The sequence below is a fragment of the Nerophis ophidion genome, linkage group LG11 (assembly GCF_033978795.1).
Source record: "Nerophis ophidion isolate RoL-2023_Sa linkage group LG11, RoL_Noph_v1.0, whole genome shotgun sequence".
Lineage (NCBI taxonomy): Eukaryota > Metazoa > Chordata > Actinopteri > Syngnathiformes > Syngnathidae > Nerophis > Nerophis ophidion.
The window spans coordinates 6225073-6241889 of NC_084621.1; the positions used below are offsets into that span (position 1 = coordinate 6225073).

General features: G+C 39.2%; 1 protein-coding gene across 3 annotated transcripts in view; it reads right to left on the reverse strand.

Moving 5' to 3' along the window:
* The window catches only part of hace1 (HECT domain and ankyrin repeat containing E3 ubiquitin protein ligase 1), an 84547-nt gene extending 69863 nt beyond the window's left edge, over positions 1-14684 (reverse strand). For all 3 annotated transcript variants that reach the window (XM_061914969.1, XM_061914970.1, XM_061914968.1), the window contains exons 1-5: positions 14379-14684; positions 9942-9996; positions 3478-3567; positions 1242-1346; positions 86-161 (exon numbers count right to left, since the gene is read on the reverse strand). In XM_061914969.1, the coding sequence (XP_061770953.1) occupies positions 86-161; positions 1242-1346; positions 3478-3567; positions 9942-9996; positions 14379-14469 (417 nt within the window). In that variant the 5' untranslated portion in view covers positions 14470-14684. The remainder of the gene's footprint in view (positions 1-85; positions 162-1241; positions 1347-3477; positions 3568-9941; positions 9997-14378) is intronic.
* Between the last annotated feature and the right edge of the window lie 2133 nt (positions 14685-16817).

Sequence of the window (16817 nt, forward strand, 5' to 3'; positions counted from 1 at the left end):
CACAGCTTTGAACACTGGCCATTAGTAGAAATTTAACACAATCTCAGTTATGTGATTAGCAGTTGCAGGATCATCTTCCACTCACAGCCGTTAGTCCCTCGTTGTTGCAAATGTTGACATCAGCGTTATATTCCAGTAGTTTGCCCATACATTTCTTCTGTCTTAAAGGCAAAGGTTGTAGTTTAGATACCCACAAAAAATTGCTTTGTTTTGAACAATGTACAAACATTTAAATTGATTTGTCTTTATTGTGTCAATAATTGTTCTGGATTTGAGTAAAATACTTTCCTCTGACCTTAAGTCAGTTATGATGAGGAAGAGAAATTGAATGAATGACCTTAAGGTCTTTTTAATCCCAACTAAAAATTGCTGAGAAAATCCTTCAGTTTGAGGTATTTTCATTTACATTTATGACATGATCGTGGCAGATCAAAAGATTGCTGTAGATAGGAAAAAAGTGTCTTTGTAAGGTTATTTCATGATTTCTGACACAAAAGTGTTGAGTAAACATAAGCGGTATAGCTCGGTTGGTAGACCGGCCGTGCCAGCAACTTGAGGGTTGCAGGTTCGATGCCCGCTTCCGCCATCCTAGTCACTGCCGTTGTGTCCTTGGGCAAGACACTTGACCGACCTGCTCCCAGTGCCACTCACACTGGTTTAAATGTAAAAAAAAAAAAAATAGATATTGGGTTTCCATACGTAAAGCGCTTCGAGTCACTAGAAAAAAAGTGCGATATAAATATAATTCACTTCACAATAATTCCCTTCACTCTACCGTATAAATCAGTGAAAAATCACACAAACTCAAATACAGATTACAGCAATGAAGCTAACAAATCACTGGCTTTACTACCGGAACATGTGTAACTGAAACATGTACTTAAACACAAACCTTAGTCTTATTAAGAGTTATCAGTTTCCACATTGCAATTTTTTGCGACATACAGTATATTTGGGTCTCTGGCATGGGGAGCATCCCAAAAACCAGCTGTTGTTTTTCGTGCCGACACAGGCTCTACTGTGCTCCCCCCCCCCCGTTGCTTTGTGACTTGTCAAATCACAGCCTTAAATTAGCAATTAAAAATTGGAACAACAAGCTTAAAAAACAAATATAACTCAAATGTATTCATCTCAATGAATGCAATGTTTTGACACGCCTGGTTATTTTTAGTTACATTTTCTATGATTCCATATGACTAACTGTAATACAACCTGTATTTTAAACATTATTATATTCTTACCCATTCCTCGCTGCAAGGTGCAGTGGGGTACAGCCTGAGATGTCCTGGTAGTTTGGGTTGGCACCTCTTTTCAGCAGCAGAACAAGACACTCCACTGATCCACAGCTATGCAGTGAAAATATAAATATTAGTGAACATTTATATAGATTTTACTTATACAGAGAGATGTTTTGGTCTTTATCCCCTTCAAAATCCCATGTGGCAACAGACTTTAACCCCAATACAATCAATGGAATGATTTGTATGTCAGTTTTTCACTGGGTGACCTTCCTGACGCAACCTTACCATTTATTCTGAGCCAGCACTGGACATCTTTAGTTTAGTTTAGTTTATTAAGGATCCCCATTAGTCTACACCGCAGTGGAGACTATTCTTCCTGGGGTCCAGGCAAAAAACATCACACAACCACAGAACAAACGATTAAAATGCAGTACAACATGATCCAATAATAAATTGTCATAATACAAAAATAGCAACAACAAAGAACCAAAAAATACTAATAGATGTTGTTACATAATAATTTTCATACCAAAGATAAAAATAGCAATATAAAAATAGATATATTGTATACATTTTTGCAAAAATAAAACGAAGAACCAATGGCCTAAAATATACACATTAGTGTACCAAAGACAAACCATAAGTGACGAAAAAGTATCATCCATCCATTTTCTGCTGCTTATCCCATAATCAATAAAATACTCAATAGTCAATAAAAACAGTCATGACATTAGGTACAATCTAAAATAATCTCTTTACGCAATACTTCTACTTTTAGTTTATTCTTAAAGCCCACTATGCTGGTGATTGATAGCAGATATTGTGGAAGTCTGTTCCACTAAGTGATTGCCCAATACATTACAGTCTTTTTCAAAACATCACTTTTGGGTTTAAGACGGGTGAGCGCACCTCTTTGGGCTAGCCTGGTACCGTAGTTGTGACTGTCACTGGCAAGCAAGAGCTGAGAATACAGATATGAGGCTTTATGGTATGTATAGATGTTTTTTAAGAATAGAATCAAACTACAAGCCAGTCTTTCATCAACTTTCATCCATGATAATTCATGATGCATGATCTCAATGCCAGTCCTAAATGAGCAATGGAGAGCTAGTCTGGCAGCTCTGTTTTGGGTAAGCTGGATTTTATTTAGATCTTGTTTGGATGCATTAGACCAGATTGCTGGGCAGTAGTCAATATGTGACAATACAAGGGATTGTATAACTTGCTTCATAGATGTGTTAGTTAAAAAATAGGCACTTCTTCTTATGATTGAAATGCTTCTGCTCATTTTTGTTACTATGTTTTTAATGTGAGTGGCCCAAGATAGTCTTTCATCTATTGTAACTCCCAGCAACCTGGCCTCTTTAACTTGTTCAACATGAACTCCGTTCAGAGAAACATTTAATATGCGTTCCTTTCTATGAGCATGTTTTGAGCAAATAACAAGACATATTGTTTTGGAAATATTAAGTTTCATCTTATTTTGAAATCCGCATGACCTCATCTTGTAGTATAGTGCTCAGGTCGGTGCAATTATCTGCATGTGCATATATTGTTGTGTCATCTGCGTAAATTGCACAGCAACTATTCTTTAAAATACATGACATATCATTTACAAATATTGAGTATAATAAAGGTCCCAGGCAACTTCCCTGTGGAATACCACAATATAATGTTTTAATATTTGAAAGGGTTCCATTGAACATGACACATTGCTGTCTGTTGACTAGGTAGCTTTTCATCCAGTTAATCGCATCTTCAATGGTTGAGTGTTGGAAAAACAAACTCAGGACAAATACACTAAAGGCAGCAAAGTGCAAAATCACACCACCAGGGCCCTTATAAGACCACTGGTGATAGTAGTCATTGTAATCCACCCATTTATCCATTTTCTACCGCTTGTCCCTTGATGTATTTCTTTATTACTTTTGTAAATACGTTTTAAAAAAATGTGTGCTCAGCTCACCAAGTCTGAGAATACACTACAATGGTATGTTTGGTGAGTCAATTATTGGCCTTTGTGTGGCTTGTTTGAATGAAGTGTTAGGAGACACAAATAAGTGGTTTTGAATTACAATAAATTAGGTTCATGAACAAAAAAGAGAATAGAGAATTGTACTATGTACTAGGAAACACAGCGGCATTTAAGTAGTGGTCATAAAATACTCCATTGTAAAAATGAACCTCGTTATGAATGCTATGCTTGTTATGAGTGTGTCAATTAAGGAGCTCTTACTTGGCAGCAATATGAAGCAGGCTTCTCTTCACACGTCCAAATGCATAGTTCACATCAAACTTGGAGTTGAGCAGCAACTCTGACACTGACCTTTGGAATGAGGATGACAAAAAGGATTTAGGAGGTGACACATATGCTGTCAGCTTTAGCACATTTAAAATAATCACTCATTGTAAGATTTATGCTATACTGTCAACGAGTAAACAATGAATGTATACATCAAAATACAGTGTGGGCCAAATGTGACACCAGAACAAAATAAAAGCAGATCTTGGTTTTGTTTCGTGGTTAGGCACATTACCATTAAGTCCTTAGGAATGTTTTTTTGACGTAAGCGATTTGGTTTGTAGATATTAGATTAGTTTTATGACTAGTTAAATGTGAACGGGACAAGGAGCTTCTGCTCTCCCTTACCACCATTGAAATGAAACCGGGAATCGCAAAAAAGCTCTAAAAAGGGAAGATGTCAATCAATCAATCAATCAATGTTTACTTATATAGCCCTAAATCACTAGTGTCTCAAAGGGCTGCACAAACCACCACGACATCCTCGGTAGGCCCACATAAGGGCAAGGAAAACTCACACCCAGTGGGACATCGGTGACAATAATGACCCAGTGGGACGTCGGTGACAATGATGACTATGAGAACCTTAGAGAGGAGGAAAGCAATGGATGTCGAGCGGGTCTAACAAGATGTGACTGTTAACACTGAATGCATGTCCGGTCCCAGCCGTTTGACTATAATTAGGACAATATGATCATATTCTCACACGTGATGAGGGATTTTCACCAATGAAATCAACAATAACTTGCATCTTGTTTATTACTATTTTACTTCAAGGTGGCTATTTGTGGCTTATGTTACCATTATTGGTTTAACACAACAATTATTCTTAAGGGTCTATATTTTTCACAATTACTATTCATATTCAGTAAAAATTGCTCCTTGGTCCAAGGAATTTGCCCAGCGTTCAGGTTAATCACTCCAACGCTGTCTCGGCCACATGTGTACGTACACAAAATCAGTCCAAGAGATGCAACTAAAATAGCACAGTCATGTTGTTATGATAGAATATTCAAGTGTTTCTCAAATAGTGGGTGAGGACAGCAGAGACTAGGGGGTTGCGAGCACCAGGGGAGCTTTAAATTATTTTGTCTACACTCTAGTATTCAGCAAAACCTCTTCCAGGAGTTATCACACCCTCTGAAAAGCCTTTGTTTTAGTAATGGTTTCCAATGTTGCAAAAATGTGTAGAATAAATATTACATTTCAACATTTCTGTCAACAAAGATTTGCATCAATCAGCCTGCGACACAGTCATTTTGTCAGTAGGCTAATACAGCTAACATAGACACTTACGTCATATGTTGTCTTCATTATAACACTTACAGGACTGTCTCAGAAAATTAGAATATTGTGACAAAGTCCTTTATTTTCTGTAATGCAACTAAAAACATGAAAATGTCATACATACTGGATTCATCATTACACATCAACTGAAATATTGCAAGCCTTTTATTATCTCAGTAGAAGCATTTAAGTCTCACCTTAAAACTCATTTGTATACTCTAGCCTTTAAATAGACTCCCTTTTTAGACCAGTTGATCTGCCGTTTCTTTTCTTTTTCTTCTATGTCCCACTCTCCCTTGTGGAGGGGGTCCGGTCCGATCCGGTGGCCATGTACTGCTTGCCTGTGTATCGGCTGGGGACATCTCTGCGCTGCTGATCCGCTTCCGCTTGGGATGGTTTCCTGCTGGCTCCGCTGTGAACGGGACTCTCGCTGCTGTGTTGGATCCGCTTTGGACTGGACTCTCGCGACTGTGTTGGATCCATTGTGGATTGAACTTTCACAGTATCATGTTAGACCCGCTCGACATCCATTGCTTTCCTCCTCTCTAAGGTTCTCATAGTCATCATTGTCACCGACGTCCCACTGGGTCATTATTGTCACCGATGTGAGTTTTCCTTGCCCTTATGTGGGCCTACCGAGGATGTCGTGGTGGTTTGTGCAGCCCTTTGAGACACTAGTGATTTAGGGCTATATAAGTAAACATTGATTGATTGATTGATTGATTAATATTGCTGATTATGGCATACAGCTTAAGAAAACTCAAATATCCTATCTCTAAATATTACAATATCATGAAAAACTATACTAGCAGGCTTTTTAAGTAATCACTTGAATCGTCTAATTAACTCGAAAAACACTCAGCTTGGTTCAGTAAACTAAATCACAAGTATAGGAAAGACTGCTGACCTGACTGCTGTCCAGAAGACCATCATTGACACCCTCCATCCGGAGGGTAAGACACAAAAATAAATTTCTAAAAGAGCAGGCTGTTCACAGAATGCAGTTTCAAAGCACATTCACAAAAAGTCTGTTGGAAGGAGGTAATGTGGCAGGAAACGCTGCACAACCAAGAGAGCGGACCGCAGCCTTAACAGCATTGTGAAGAAGAGCCGCTTCCAGAATTTGGGGGAGCTTCAAAGACAGTGGACTGAAGCTGGAGTCCAGGTATCAAAAGCCACAGGTCACAGACGTGTCCGGGAAATGGGCTACAATAGCCGTATTCCCATGGTCAAGCCACTCCTGAACTCAAGACAACGGAAGAAGCGTCTGACTTGGGCTATGGAAAAGAAGCACTGGACAGTTGCAGAGTGATCCAGAGTCCTGTGTTCAGACGAAAGCAAGTTTTGTATTTCATTTGGGAGTCAATGCGCGAGAGTCAAAATCCAAGTTGCTTGAAATCCAGTGTGAAATTCCCATAGTCAGCAATGGTTTGGGGAGCCATGTCAGCTGCTGGTGTTTGTTCACTGTGTTTTATCAAGTCCACAGTCAATGCAGCTGTGTACCAAGACATTTTAGAGCACTACATGATTCCATTTGTTGAGAAGCTATATGGAGATGATGATTTCATTTTCCAGCATGATCTGGCACCTGCCCACAATGCAAAAATCACCAGTAACTGGTGTACTGACCATGCTATTACTGTCTTTGATTGGCCTGCCAACTCCCCTGACATGAACCTCATAGAGAATTTGTGGGGTATTGTGAAAAAGAAGCTAAAAGACACCAGACCCAATAATGCAAATAAGCTAAAGGCCGCTATTGAAGCATCCTGGGCATCCATAACACCTCAGCAATGCCACAGGCTGATTTCCTCCATGCCACGCTGCATTCATGCATTAATCCGTGCAAAAGGATTCCCAACAAAGTACAGAGTGCATTAATTGACATTTTCAAATGTTTGATTTTGTTTTGCTGTTATAAATCTTTTTTTTTACTTGGTTTGAGGAAATATTCACATTTTTTGAGATAGGATTTTGGGTTTTCTTAAACTGTATGCCATAATCAGCAATATTAGGATAAAAAAAGGCTTGCAATATTTCAGTTGATCTGGAGACATTTTCATGTTTTTAGTTGCATTACAGAAAATAAAAGGACTTTATCACAATATTCTAATTTTCTGAGACAGTCCTGTGTGTAAGACTTGACATATTTTGCGGCTCTAGACCAGTGGTTCTTAACCTGGATTCTATCGAACCCTAGGGGTTCGGTGGAGCCTCCGCCACGGAAGTATAGACACATCCGAATTATCATGTAAATAAAAACTTCTCCCTGTCGGCGTATTATGGATACCCCCAAATAATTTTTCCACTAATTTTCCATCTGATTTGCAGGTTTTTTGATTAATTGATGGAAACTTTTACTAGCAGATTGCAAAGGAAGAGAATACATTATATGAAACAGTACAGTTTACACAGTACAGTACATATTCTCTACAATTGACGACTAAGACCGATTTTTTTATTTTATTTTAATCTTCTATTTGCCCCCCCCCCCCCCCTTGTTTACCTGTATCTCATCTTTTTTTGTAAGGGGCGCTGGAAGCCGGCAGACCCGTCAGCGATCCTGTTCTGTCTCCCTTTAATGTTTGTCTGATCTTGAATGGGATTGTGCTGAAAATTGTAATTTTCCTGAAGGAACTCTCCTGACGGAATAAATAAAGTACTATCTAATCTAATCTAATCTAATCTAATTGGTAACACCCAAATAGGTTTTTCAACTTGTTTAAATCGGTGTCCACGTTAATCAATTCATGGTAATGTGTGTAAGGAGGTAATTTGTTGTGAAATCATGCACTGTGTTGGTTTTGTTCTGTGAACAAGGTGATGTTCATGCACGGTTCATTTTGTGCACCAATAAAAAGAACATACGTTTTTCTTGAATTAGAAAAAAAAAAAACATTTGATTTTTCACTAAAGAAGGGTTCGGTAAATGCGCAAATGAAACTGGTGGTGTTCGGTACCTCCAACAAGGTTAAGAACAACTGCTCTAGACAGATTTTTTTTTTTGTTGTATTTTTTTGATCCAGTATGGCTATTTCAACATTTTGGTTTGCCGGCCCCTGGCTTAGGTTAATTGGCCCTGCTGAGGACCTCTTTTAAAAGCATGTTATTATTAAGGCTGGTATTAGGGCTGGGCGATATATCGATATACACAATACATCGCATGTTTGTCTCTGTGCGATATAGAAAATGACTATATCGTAATATTCGAGTATACGTTCTCACGCAATAGCTTTAAGCTGCGGGCTTTACACTACAGGTTCTTCTCTCTCTTTCCTGTCTCTCCTTCTCACAGACAAGCAGGCGCACATTCTTATACACGACACATACTGTCACGTCATACGTCACATATGTATACGCCCTCGCCCAGCAGAGAGGTAGCAGACTGGGTAACGTTAGCTGTGATGCTGACGTAGCCGTACGAGAAAGAAGGTGTGGATCTGGTAACAAATGAAGGAAGAATTAATCCCCAATAAAAACAGCAGGGGGTCCATCATCTGGCGGTGGTTCGGCTTCAAGTGGGAATATGTCGAACAGATAACCGTAATTTGTCAAGTGTGGGGCAAAAGCGTTGCAATAAAAAGTAGCTTTACTGCTAATATGTAGCATCATTTGAAAAGTCACTTGCTAGAGAATGAAGTGAATTTCATAACCGTAGTAACCTACCGCATAGTGAAAGACAAATACTATTTGATTTCCTATTATGGAGCTCATTTTTATTTGTCACTTAAAATGTCTCTGACAATCTTGCACTTTCTGTTTTGGAAATGACATGAATGTTTGTGCCATTGCTTAATAACTTTAATAAATACTAGGGGTGTAACGGTACGTGTATTTGTATCGAACCGTTTCGGTACGGGGGTTTCGGTTCGGCACGCGGGCGTACTGAACAAGTTCGGAAGCAGAAGTCTTCACAAGCTGCTCTGCTTTCTGCCTCTGTCTCTGCCTCATTGTCCCGCCCACACAACCATCTGATTGGTTACATACAAAGCCAATCAGCAGTGCGTATTCAGACTTCAGAACGATGTAGTCAATGCTTTAGCGTCGAGCAGATATTCGTCTAGCAGGGGAGGAGTGCACTGTACCCAAATTATACTAAACACTTCCCAGTCACAACTATTACAAACATCACTATGAGCCCGTTGACCTTCTGGAAACTTAAACTGCGGCTCAGCTAGCTTACAGTATAGGCGTGAGATGAAGGCTAATTAGCTTTTAGCGTAACGTTAGCTCATTTTTCTGTGTGTGTGTGTGTGAGTGTGTGTGTGCGTGCGTGCGTGTGCGTGTTTTAGGGGCAGCAAAGCCCTGTCTGTCTGTTATTTCATTGAACTCCATTGTGTTTAGCGATGAATAGTCTCTCCTATTGCAATTGTACAATTTTTCAGCTATAGTTACATGAATCATTAGTAATGTAACAGCCTAGTTTTGAATAGCAGGGTCCCTGCTATCACATGTTGATAAAAATACAACATTTACATAATAAAAGTCAACTACAGGCTTCCCAAATGCTGTAATAAATCAAGCATGATGAGTTCACATTAAACAGTTTCAATGATAACTGTTTAATGTTAAACTTTTCATATGTAGAAGAAAGGTTTTTTCATTTAATTTAATCAAAGCAACAACTTCAGGCAGTTTAATGTGGATTAACGTGGGCAGAATTATTATAGTGCTCCCAATGTTAAAAGGATAAAGCCATTGTTTACAAATTTGGTAAATAAATAACCCAAAAATTTATATTTTGTTGATTTCTTACTGTACCGAAAATTAACCGAACTGTGACCTCTAAACCGAGGTACGTACCGAACCGAAATTGTTGTGTACCGTTACACCCCTAATACAGTAAATACACTTTTGGTCAATTGACTTTGTTGTGATTTCCCTCTCTACATGAAAGTTTGAAAGTAACATATATGAATGCAGTCTGAAGAAGAATGTTTTAATGTAGACACATAGAATCATCATACTGCTGTGATTATATGTATCAAGTGCTCATTCAAGACCAAGGCAAAGTATCGTAATATATATCATATATCGCGATATGGCCTAAAAATATCGAGATATTAAAAAAAATGGCCTTATCGCCCAGCCTGAGCTGGTTTATCGCCTACCTGTGCTGGTCAGCCATCACCATTGGCATGAGTGTGTACACTGCAGTTTCATTGTCTGTGAACATAGAAATAAACACCTTAGATGAACAGTAAAGCAGATGAAGAGGAAATCAGCTAAACGACTTGCTTTTTACATGTTAACCTTTGTCGAGTGTTAGGGTCGGCACCGACCCGTTTTAGTTTTTAAATGCATAAAAACACCACATACATTTATTTTTTTGCATCAAAGCTTTTTGACTTTGTCAGGAACCTCTCTGTCAACAAAATACAACATTTTATTTTTTTTCACTAAATTATAAAATGCTCTGGTAGAAATTATGCCCTTGGTGTTGTTAGGGTCGGTTTCGACCCAGTTATAAAATAAGATGATAAAGCAATGATAAGAGCCAAAACTGAACACACTGACAGCCAGCTCCTCTCCCAATCATGTGAGCTTTAGTGGATTCTCATTTTACCTTGTTATCCTGTACAAAAACAAACAAAAGACGGACACTAAAAGTGTCACTTTTTGCCACTCTGATTTAGTTTTTTAGTAGTTTTGGAACTAGTAATCTATTTCTCTTGGTTTCATTTGCTTGATTGGTTGTTGTTTGTTGGATGTTGGATTTCTGTTGCTGAAAAAAATACGTTTTAGCCTTTTTCTTGAAGTAAATATATATGGGTCGAAATTGACCCGTAACACCATAGATGTTACTATAGTTAAAATTCTTAAAATGAAAAAAATAAATAAAACACATTTATTTAAGAGATGTGTTCTAATACCCCTTAGTAATAGTTAGGTAACACAACAACCTTTTTTTTATTTATATGATTCTCTTGAGGTTCGTTTTACCATTTTTAAAAATTGAAATCGAGGGGTTTACTGACAAAAAAAGGCCTAATGGCCCAAACCAAAAATATTAAAACCAATATTTTCAAGGATAAGGAAGCCTAACGAGGTAACCAAGATATGAGAAACAAATTGGATGATAGATAATTGTTTTTACTGTATTTTACAGCCGATTTAAGACAGGGGTCAAAACCGACCCGTTAACATAAGAGATGGTAACAGAAAGCTAACACAAGAGGAAGGTTAAGAATTTTAACTATAGTAACATCTATGGTGTTACGGGTCAATTTCGACCCATATATATTTACTTCAAGAAAAAGGCTAAAACTTATTTTTTTCAGCAACAGAAATCCAACATCAAACAAACAACAACCAATCAAGCAAATGAAACCAAGAGAAATAGATTACTAGTTCCAAAAGTAATAAAAAAACAAAATCAGAGTGGCAAAAAGTGACACTTTTAGTGTCCGTCTTTTGTTGGTTTTTGTACAGGATAACAAGGTAAAGTGAGAATCCACTAAAGCTCACATGATTGGGAGAGGAGCTGGCTGTCAGTGTGTTCAGTTTTGGCTCTTATCATTGCTTTATCATCTTATTTTAATAACTGGGTCGAAACCGTGCCCCAAGTGGAGGAGTTCAAATACCTAGGAGTCTTGTTCACGAGTGAGGGAAGAGTGGATCGTGAGATCGACAGGCGGATCGGTGCGGCGTCTTCAGTAATGCGGACGTTGTACCGATCCGTTGTGGTGAAGAAGGAGCTGAGCCGGAAGGCAAAGCTCTCAATTTACCGGTCGATCTACGTTCCCATCCTCACCTATGGTCATGAGCTTTGGGTCATGACCGAAAGGATAAGATCACGGGTACAAGCGGCCGAAATGGGTTTCCTCCGCCGTGTGGCGGGGCTCTCCCTTAGAGATAGGGTGAGAAGCTCTGCCATCCGGGAGGAACTCAAAGTAAAGCCGCTGCTCCTTCACATCGAGAGGAGCCAGATGAGGTGGTTCGAGCATCTGGTCAGGATGCCACCCGAACGCCTCCCTAGGGAGGTGTTTAGGGCACGTCCAACCGGTAGGAGGCCACGGGGAAGACCCAGGACACGTTGGGAAGACTATGTCTCCCGGCTGGCCTGGGAACGCCTCGGGATCCCCCAGGAAGAGCTAGACGAAGTGGCTGGGGAGAGGGAAGTCTGGGTTTCCCTGCTTAGGCTGTTGCCCCCGCGACCCGACCTCGGATAAGCGGAAGATGATGGATGGATGGATGGATGGATGGGTCGAAACCGACCCTAACAACACCAAGGGCATAATTTCTACCCGAGCATTTTATAATTTAGTGAAAAAAAATAAAATGTTTTCTTTTGTTGACAAGAGGTTCCTGACAAAGTCAAAAAAGCTTTGATGCAAAAAAATAAATGTATGTGGTGTTTTTATGCATTTAAAAACTAAAACGGGTCGGTGGCGACCCTAACACAAGACGAAGATTAAAATGAAAAAATAAATAAAACACATTTATTTAAGAGATGTGTTCTAATACCCCTTAGTAATAGTTAGGTAACACAACAACCTTTTTTTTTTATTTATATGATTCTCTTGAGGTTCGTTTTACCATTTTTAAAAATTGAAATCGAGGGGTATACTGACAAAAAAAAGGCCCAATGGCCCAAACCAAAAATATTAAAACCAATATTTTCAAGGATAAGGAAGCCTAACGAGGTAACCAAGAGATGGGAAACAAATTGGATGATAGATAATTGTTTTTAGTGTATTTTACAGCCGATTTAAGACATGGGTCAAAACCGACCCGTTAACATAAGAGATGGTAACAGAAAGCTAACACAAGAGGAAGGTTAAGAATTTTAACTATAGTAACATCTATGGTGTTACGGGTCAATTTCGACCCATATATATTTACTTCAAGAAAAAGGCTAAAACGTATTTTTTTCAGCAACAGAAATCCAACATCAAACAAACAACAACCAATCAAGCAAATGAAACCAAGAGAAATAGATTACTAGTTCCAAAACTAATAAAAAAACAAAATCAGAGTGGCAAAAAGTGACACTTTTAGAGTCCGTCTTTTGTTGGTTTTTGTACAGGATAACAAGGTAAAATGAGAATCCACTAAAGCTCACATGATTGGGAGAGGAGCTGGCTGTCAGTGTGTTCAGTTTTGGCTCTTATCATTGCTTTATCATCTTATTTTAATAACTGGGTCGAAACCGTGCCCCAAGTGGAGGAGTTCAAATACCTAGGAGTCTTGTTCACGAGTGAGGGAAGAGTGGATCGTGAGATCGACAGGGGGATCGGTGCGGCGTCTTCAGTAATGCGGACGCTGTACCGATCCGTTGTGGTGAAGAAGGAGCTGAGCCGGAAGGCAAAGCTCTCAATTTACCGGTCGATCTACGTTCCCATCCTCACCTATGGTCATGAGCTTTGGGTCATGACCGAAAGGATAAGATCACGGGTACAAGCGGCCGTAATGAGTTTCCTCTCCCTTAGAGATAGGGTGAGAAGCTCTGCCATCCGGGAGGAACTCAAAGTAAAGCCGCTGCTCCTTCACATCGAGAGGAGCCAGATGAGGTTGTTCGTGCATCTGGTCAGGATGCCACCCGAACGCCTCCCTAGGGAGGTGTTTAGGGCACGTCCAACCGGTAGGAGGCCACGGGGAAGACCCAGGACACGTTGGGAAGACTATGTCTCCCGGCTGGCCTGGGAACGCCTCGGGATCCCCCAGGAAGAGCTAGACGAAGTGGCTGGGGAGAGGGAAGTCTGGGTTTCCCTGCTTAGGCTGTTGCCCCCGCGACCCGACCTCGGATAAGCGGAAGATGATGGATGGATGGATGGATGGGTCGAAACCGACCCTAACAACATCAAGGGCATCATTTCTACCCGAGCATTTTATAATTTAGTGAAAAAAAAATAAAATGTTTTATTTTGTTGACAAAGAGGTTCCTGACAAAGTCAAAAAGCTTTGATGCAAAAAAATAAAAGTATGTGGTGTTTTTATGCATTTAAAAACTAAAACGGGTCGGTGCCGACCCTAACACAAGACGAAGGTTAAAACGAAAAAATAAATAAAACACGTTTATTTAAGAGATGTGTTCTAATACCCCTTAGTAATAGTTAGGTAACACAACAACCTTTTTTTTTATTTATATGATTCTCTTGAGGTTCGTTTTACCATTTTTAAAAATTGAAATCGAGGGGTATACTGACAAAATATATAAACCAATATTTTCAAAGATAAGGAAGCCTAACGAGGTAACCAAGAGATGGGAAACAAATTGGATGACAGATAATTGTTTTTAGTGTATTTTACAGCTGATTTAAGACATGGGTCAAAACCATAAGAGATGGTAACAGAAAGCTAACACAAAAGGAAGGTTAAAGCAAGTTAATCTGGGCAATATCACACCGGACTGCATTGCAGGACATGACGGAAAGGAAACAGGAGTTGACTACACATGTCAACAAATAGCACACTTACTCCCAGTACAAATGACTTGTTTTTAAATGTAATACTACTGTTATTGTTGTTGTCGGTGTGTAAAATGCACAGGGACTAGGACACGCTAGGTTTGGTGCCCGCAGTTAACACCTCCAGGCTGGCATTACCTTCGGGGAGTTCCACCGTCCTGGCCCGACGCAGGGAGCGGGTAAGCCGGCTGAGTTGTACGTTAAACTGCTCCATCGCCCGTTCCATCATAGGCCGACAGCCACCCCGGTAGAAATCGTCGCGTCGCCCAGTGGGTTTAGAATAAGTTCCACATTTGAATGAGCGGTGCCTGGGCGTTGCCCATGGACGCCGACAGGGTTAGGCGTCTTTCTGGCACACCGCTTCAATGCTAACTCATTATTTCCCTCCCCTGCTGCCCTCCTTCAACTCAACCTAATCGCAACTGGTTCATGCTTCCTGTTATGATGGCGTAGGGCATTCGCTGGGGCCGCTGGGTAATGTAGTTCAAAATTGTTATCCCTGTAAAAAACGAACAAGAACGCCACTTTAAAACACTCTACCTCTAACAACCAAAAAACTGTGAAAACTATGATGCTGTGTTTAGAATGTGGATTATTTACGGAACTTGTGGGAGCCTATGACTTTGCATTGTGTTACATATATATATATATATATATTTTTTTTTTTAAATTAGGTTTATTATTGTAACATTTTACAATACTACATGCCAATCATTAAGAAAACGAAACCATACTATTCTATTTAAAATAGGTCAGAATAAAAAAAAAGAAAATCATTATAAAATAAAACAGTCAAATCTTAGTATTATGAAGAAACACATTTCATTTCGGAAACAAATGTGTATTTTTAGGTTCTAAGATTATGAGAAGCAGTCAAAAAAAAGGATTTTTTTTTTTTTACACACAATGTGTTGTTTTTTAAATAAATGGCTGTAATGATAATGTCAATGAGGGATTTCTAATCAGTGCTATGTTGGAATTGTTATTAATACTGATACTGTTGATATTATTCATTTTTGTTTGACTACTTTTGGATTGTTTTGTGTCATGTTTGTTTGTCCTCTCAATTACTCTGTTGATTCCTATTCTGAATGTTGCTGGGCCGGGTTTGGTTTTGGAATTGGAATTGTATCATTATGTTGTTATTGTGTATTATTTTGTTGGATTGGTTATTAAAAAAATATTAAAACATTTTTTTTTAGAAAATTAGGTGTATTGTTATACATATTACAATTATAAATTCAAAATATTAGGGGGATTTAGTCGTACTATGGGAATAAAGAAGTAAACATTTTTAGGAAAAAACAGCAAGTGTAATTTATGGAGTTTAAAGTTCATATTAACAATAGGGCTTTTCATCAATAATGTTCCACAAAGCTGAGAAGGAAGCAGCTTATCTACAACATGGGCATTGTTTTCAATAATGTTGATAGGGTTGAGATTTAAAAGAAATATTTTGAAATTTACAATACGGTGATAACAAATTGTGATTCATCACACTAAAATATTGAGATCAATCATGATTAGGATTTGGAATCATTTACCCGATCTTAGCGCTGCTTTCGATACCGTCGATCATAATATTTTATTAGAGCGTATCAAAACACAAATTGGTATGTCAGACTCAGCCCTGTCTTGGTTTAACTCTTATCTTACTGATAGGATGCAGTGTGTCTCCCATAACAATGTGACCTCCGACTATGTTAAGGTAACGTGTGGAGTTCCCCAGGGTTCGGTCCTTGGCCCCGCACTCTTCAGCATCTACATGCTGCCGCTAGGTGACGTCATACGCAAATACGGTATTAGCTTTCACTGCTATGCTGATGACACCCAACTCTACATGCCCCTAAAGCTGACCAACACGCCGGACTGTAGTCAGTTGGAAGCGTATCTTAATGAAATTAAACAATGGATGTCCGCTAACTTTTTGCAACTTAACGCCCAAAAAACGGAAATGCTGATTATCGGTCCTGCTAGACACCGACCTCTATTTAATAATACAACTTTAACATTTGACAACCAAATAATAAAACAAGCTGACTCGGTAAAAAATCTGGCTATTATCTTCGACCCAACTCTCTCCTTTGAGTCACACATTAAAAGCGTTACTAAAACGGCCTTCTTTCATCTTCGTAATATCGCTAAAATTCGCTCCATTTTGTCCACTAAAGACGCCGAGATCATTATCCATGTGTTTGTTACGTCTCGTCTCGATTACTGTAACGTATTATTTTCGGGTCTCCCCATGTCTAGCATTAAAAGATTACAGTTGGTACAAAATGCGGCTGCTAGACTTTTGACAAGAACAAGAAAGTTTGATCACATTACGCCTGTACTGGCTCACCTGCACTGGCTTCCTGTGCACTTAAGATGCGACTTTGAGGTTTTACTACTTACGTATAAAATACTACACGGTCTAGCTCCATCCTATCTTGCCCATTGTATTGTACCATATGTCCCGGCAAGAAATCTGCGTTCAAAAGACTCCGGCTTATTAGTGATTCCTAGAGCCCAAAAAAAGTCTGCGGGCTATAGAGCGTTTTCCGTTCGGGCTCCAGTACTCTGGAATGCCCTCCC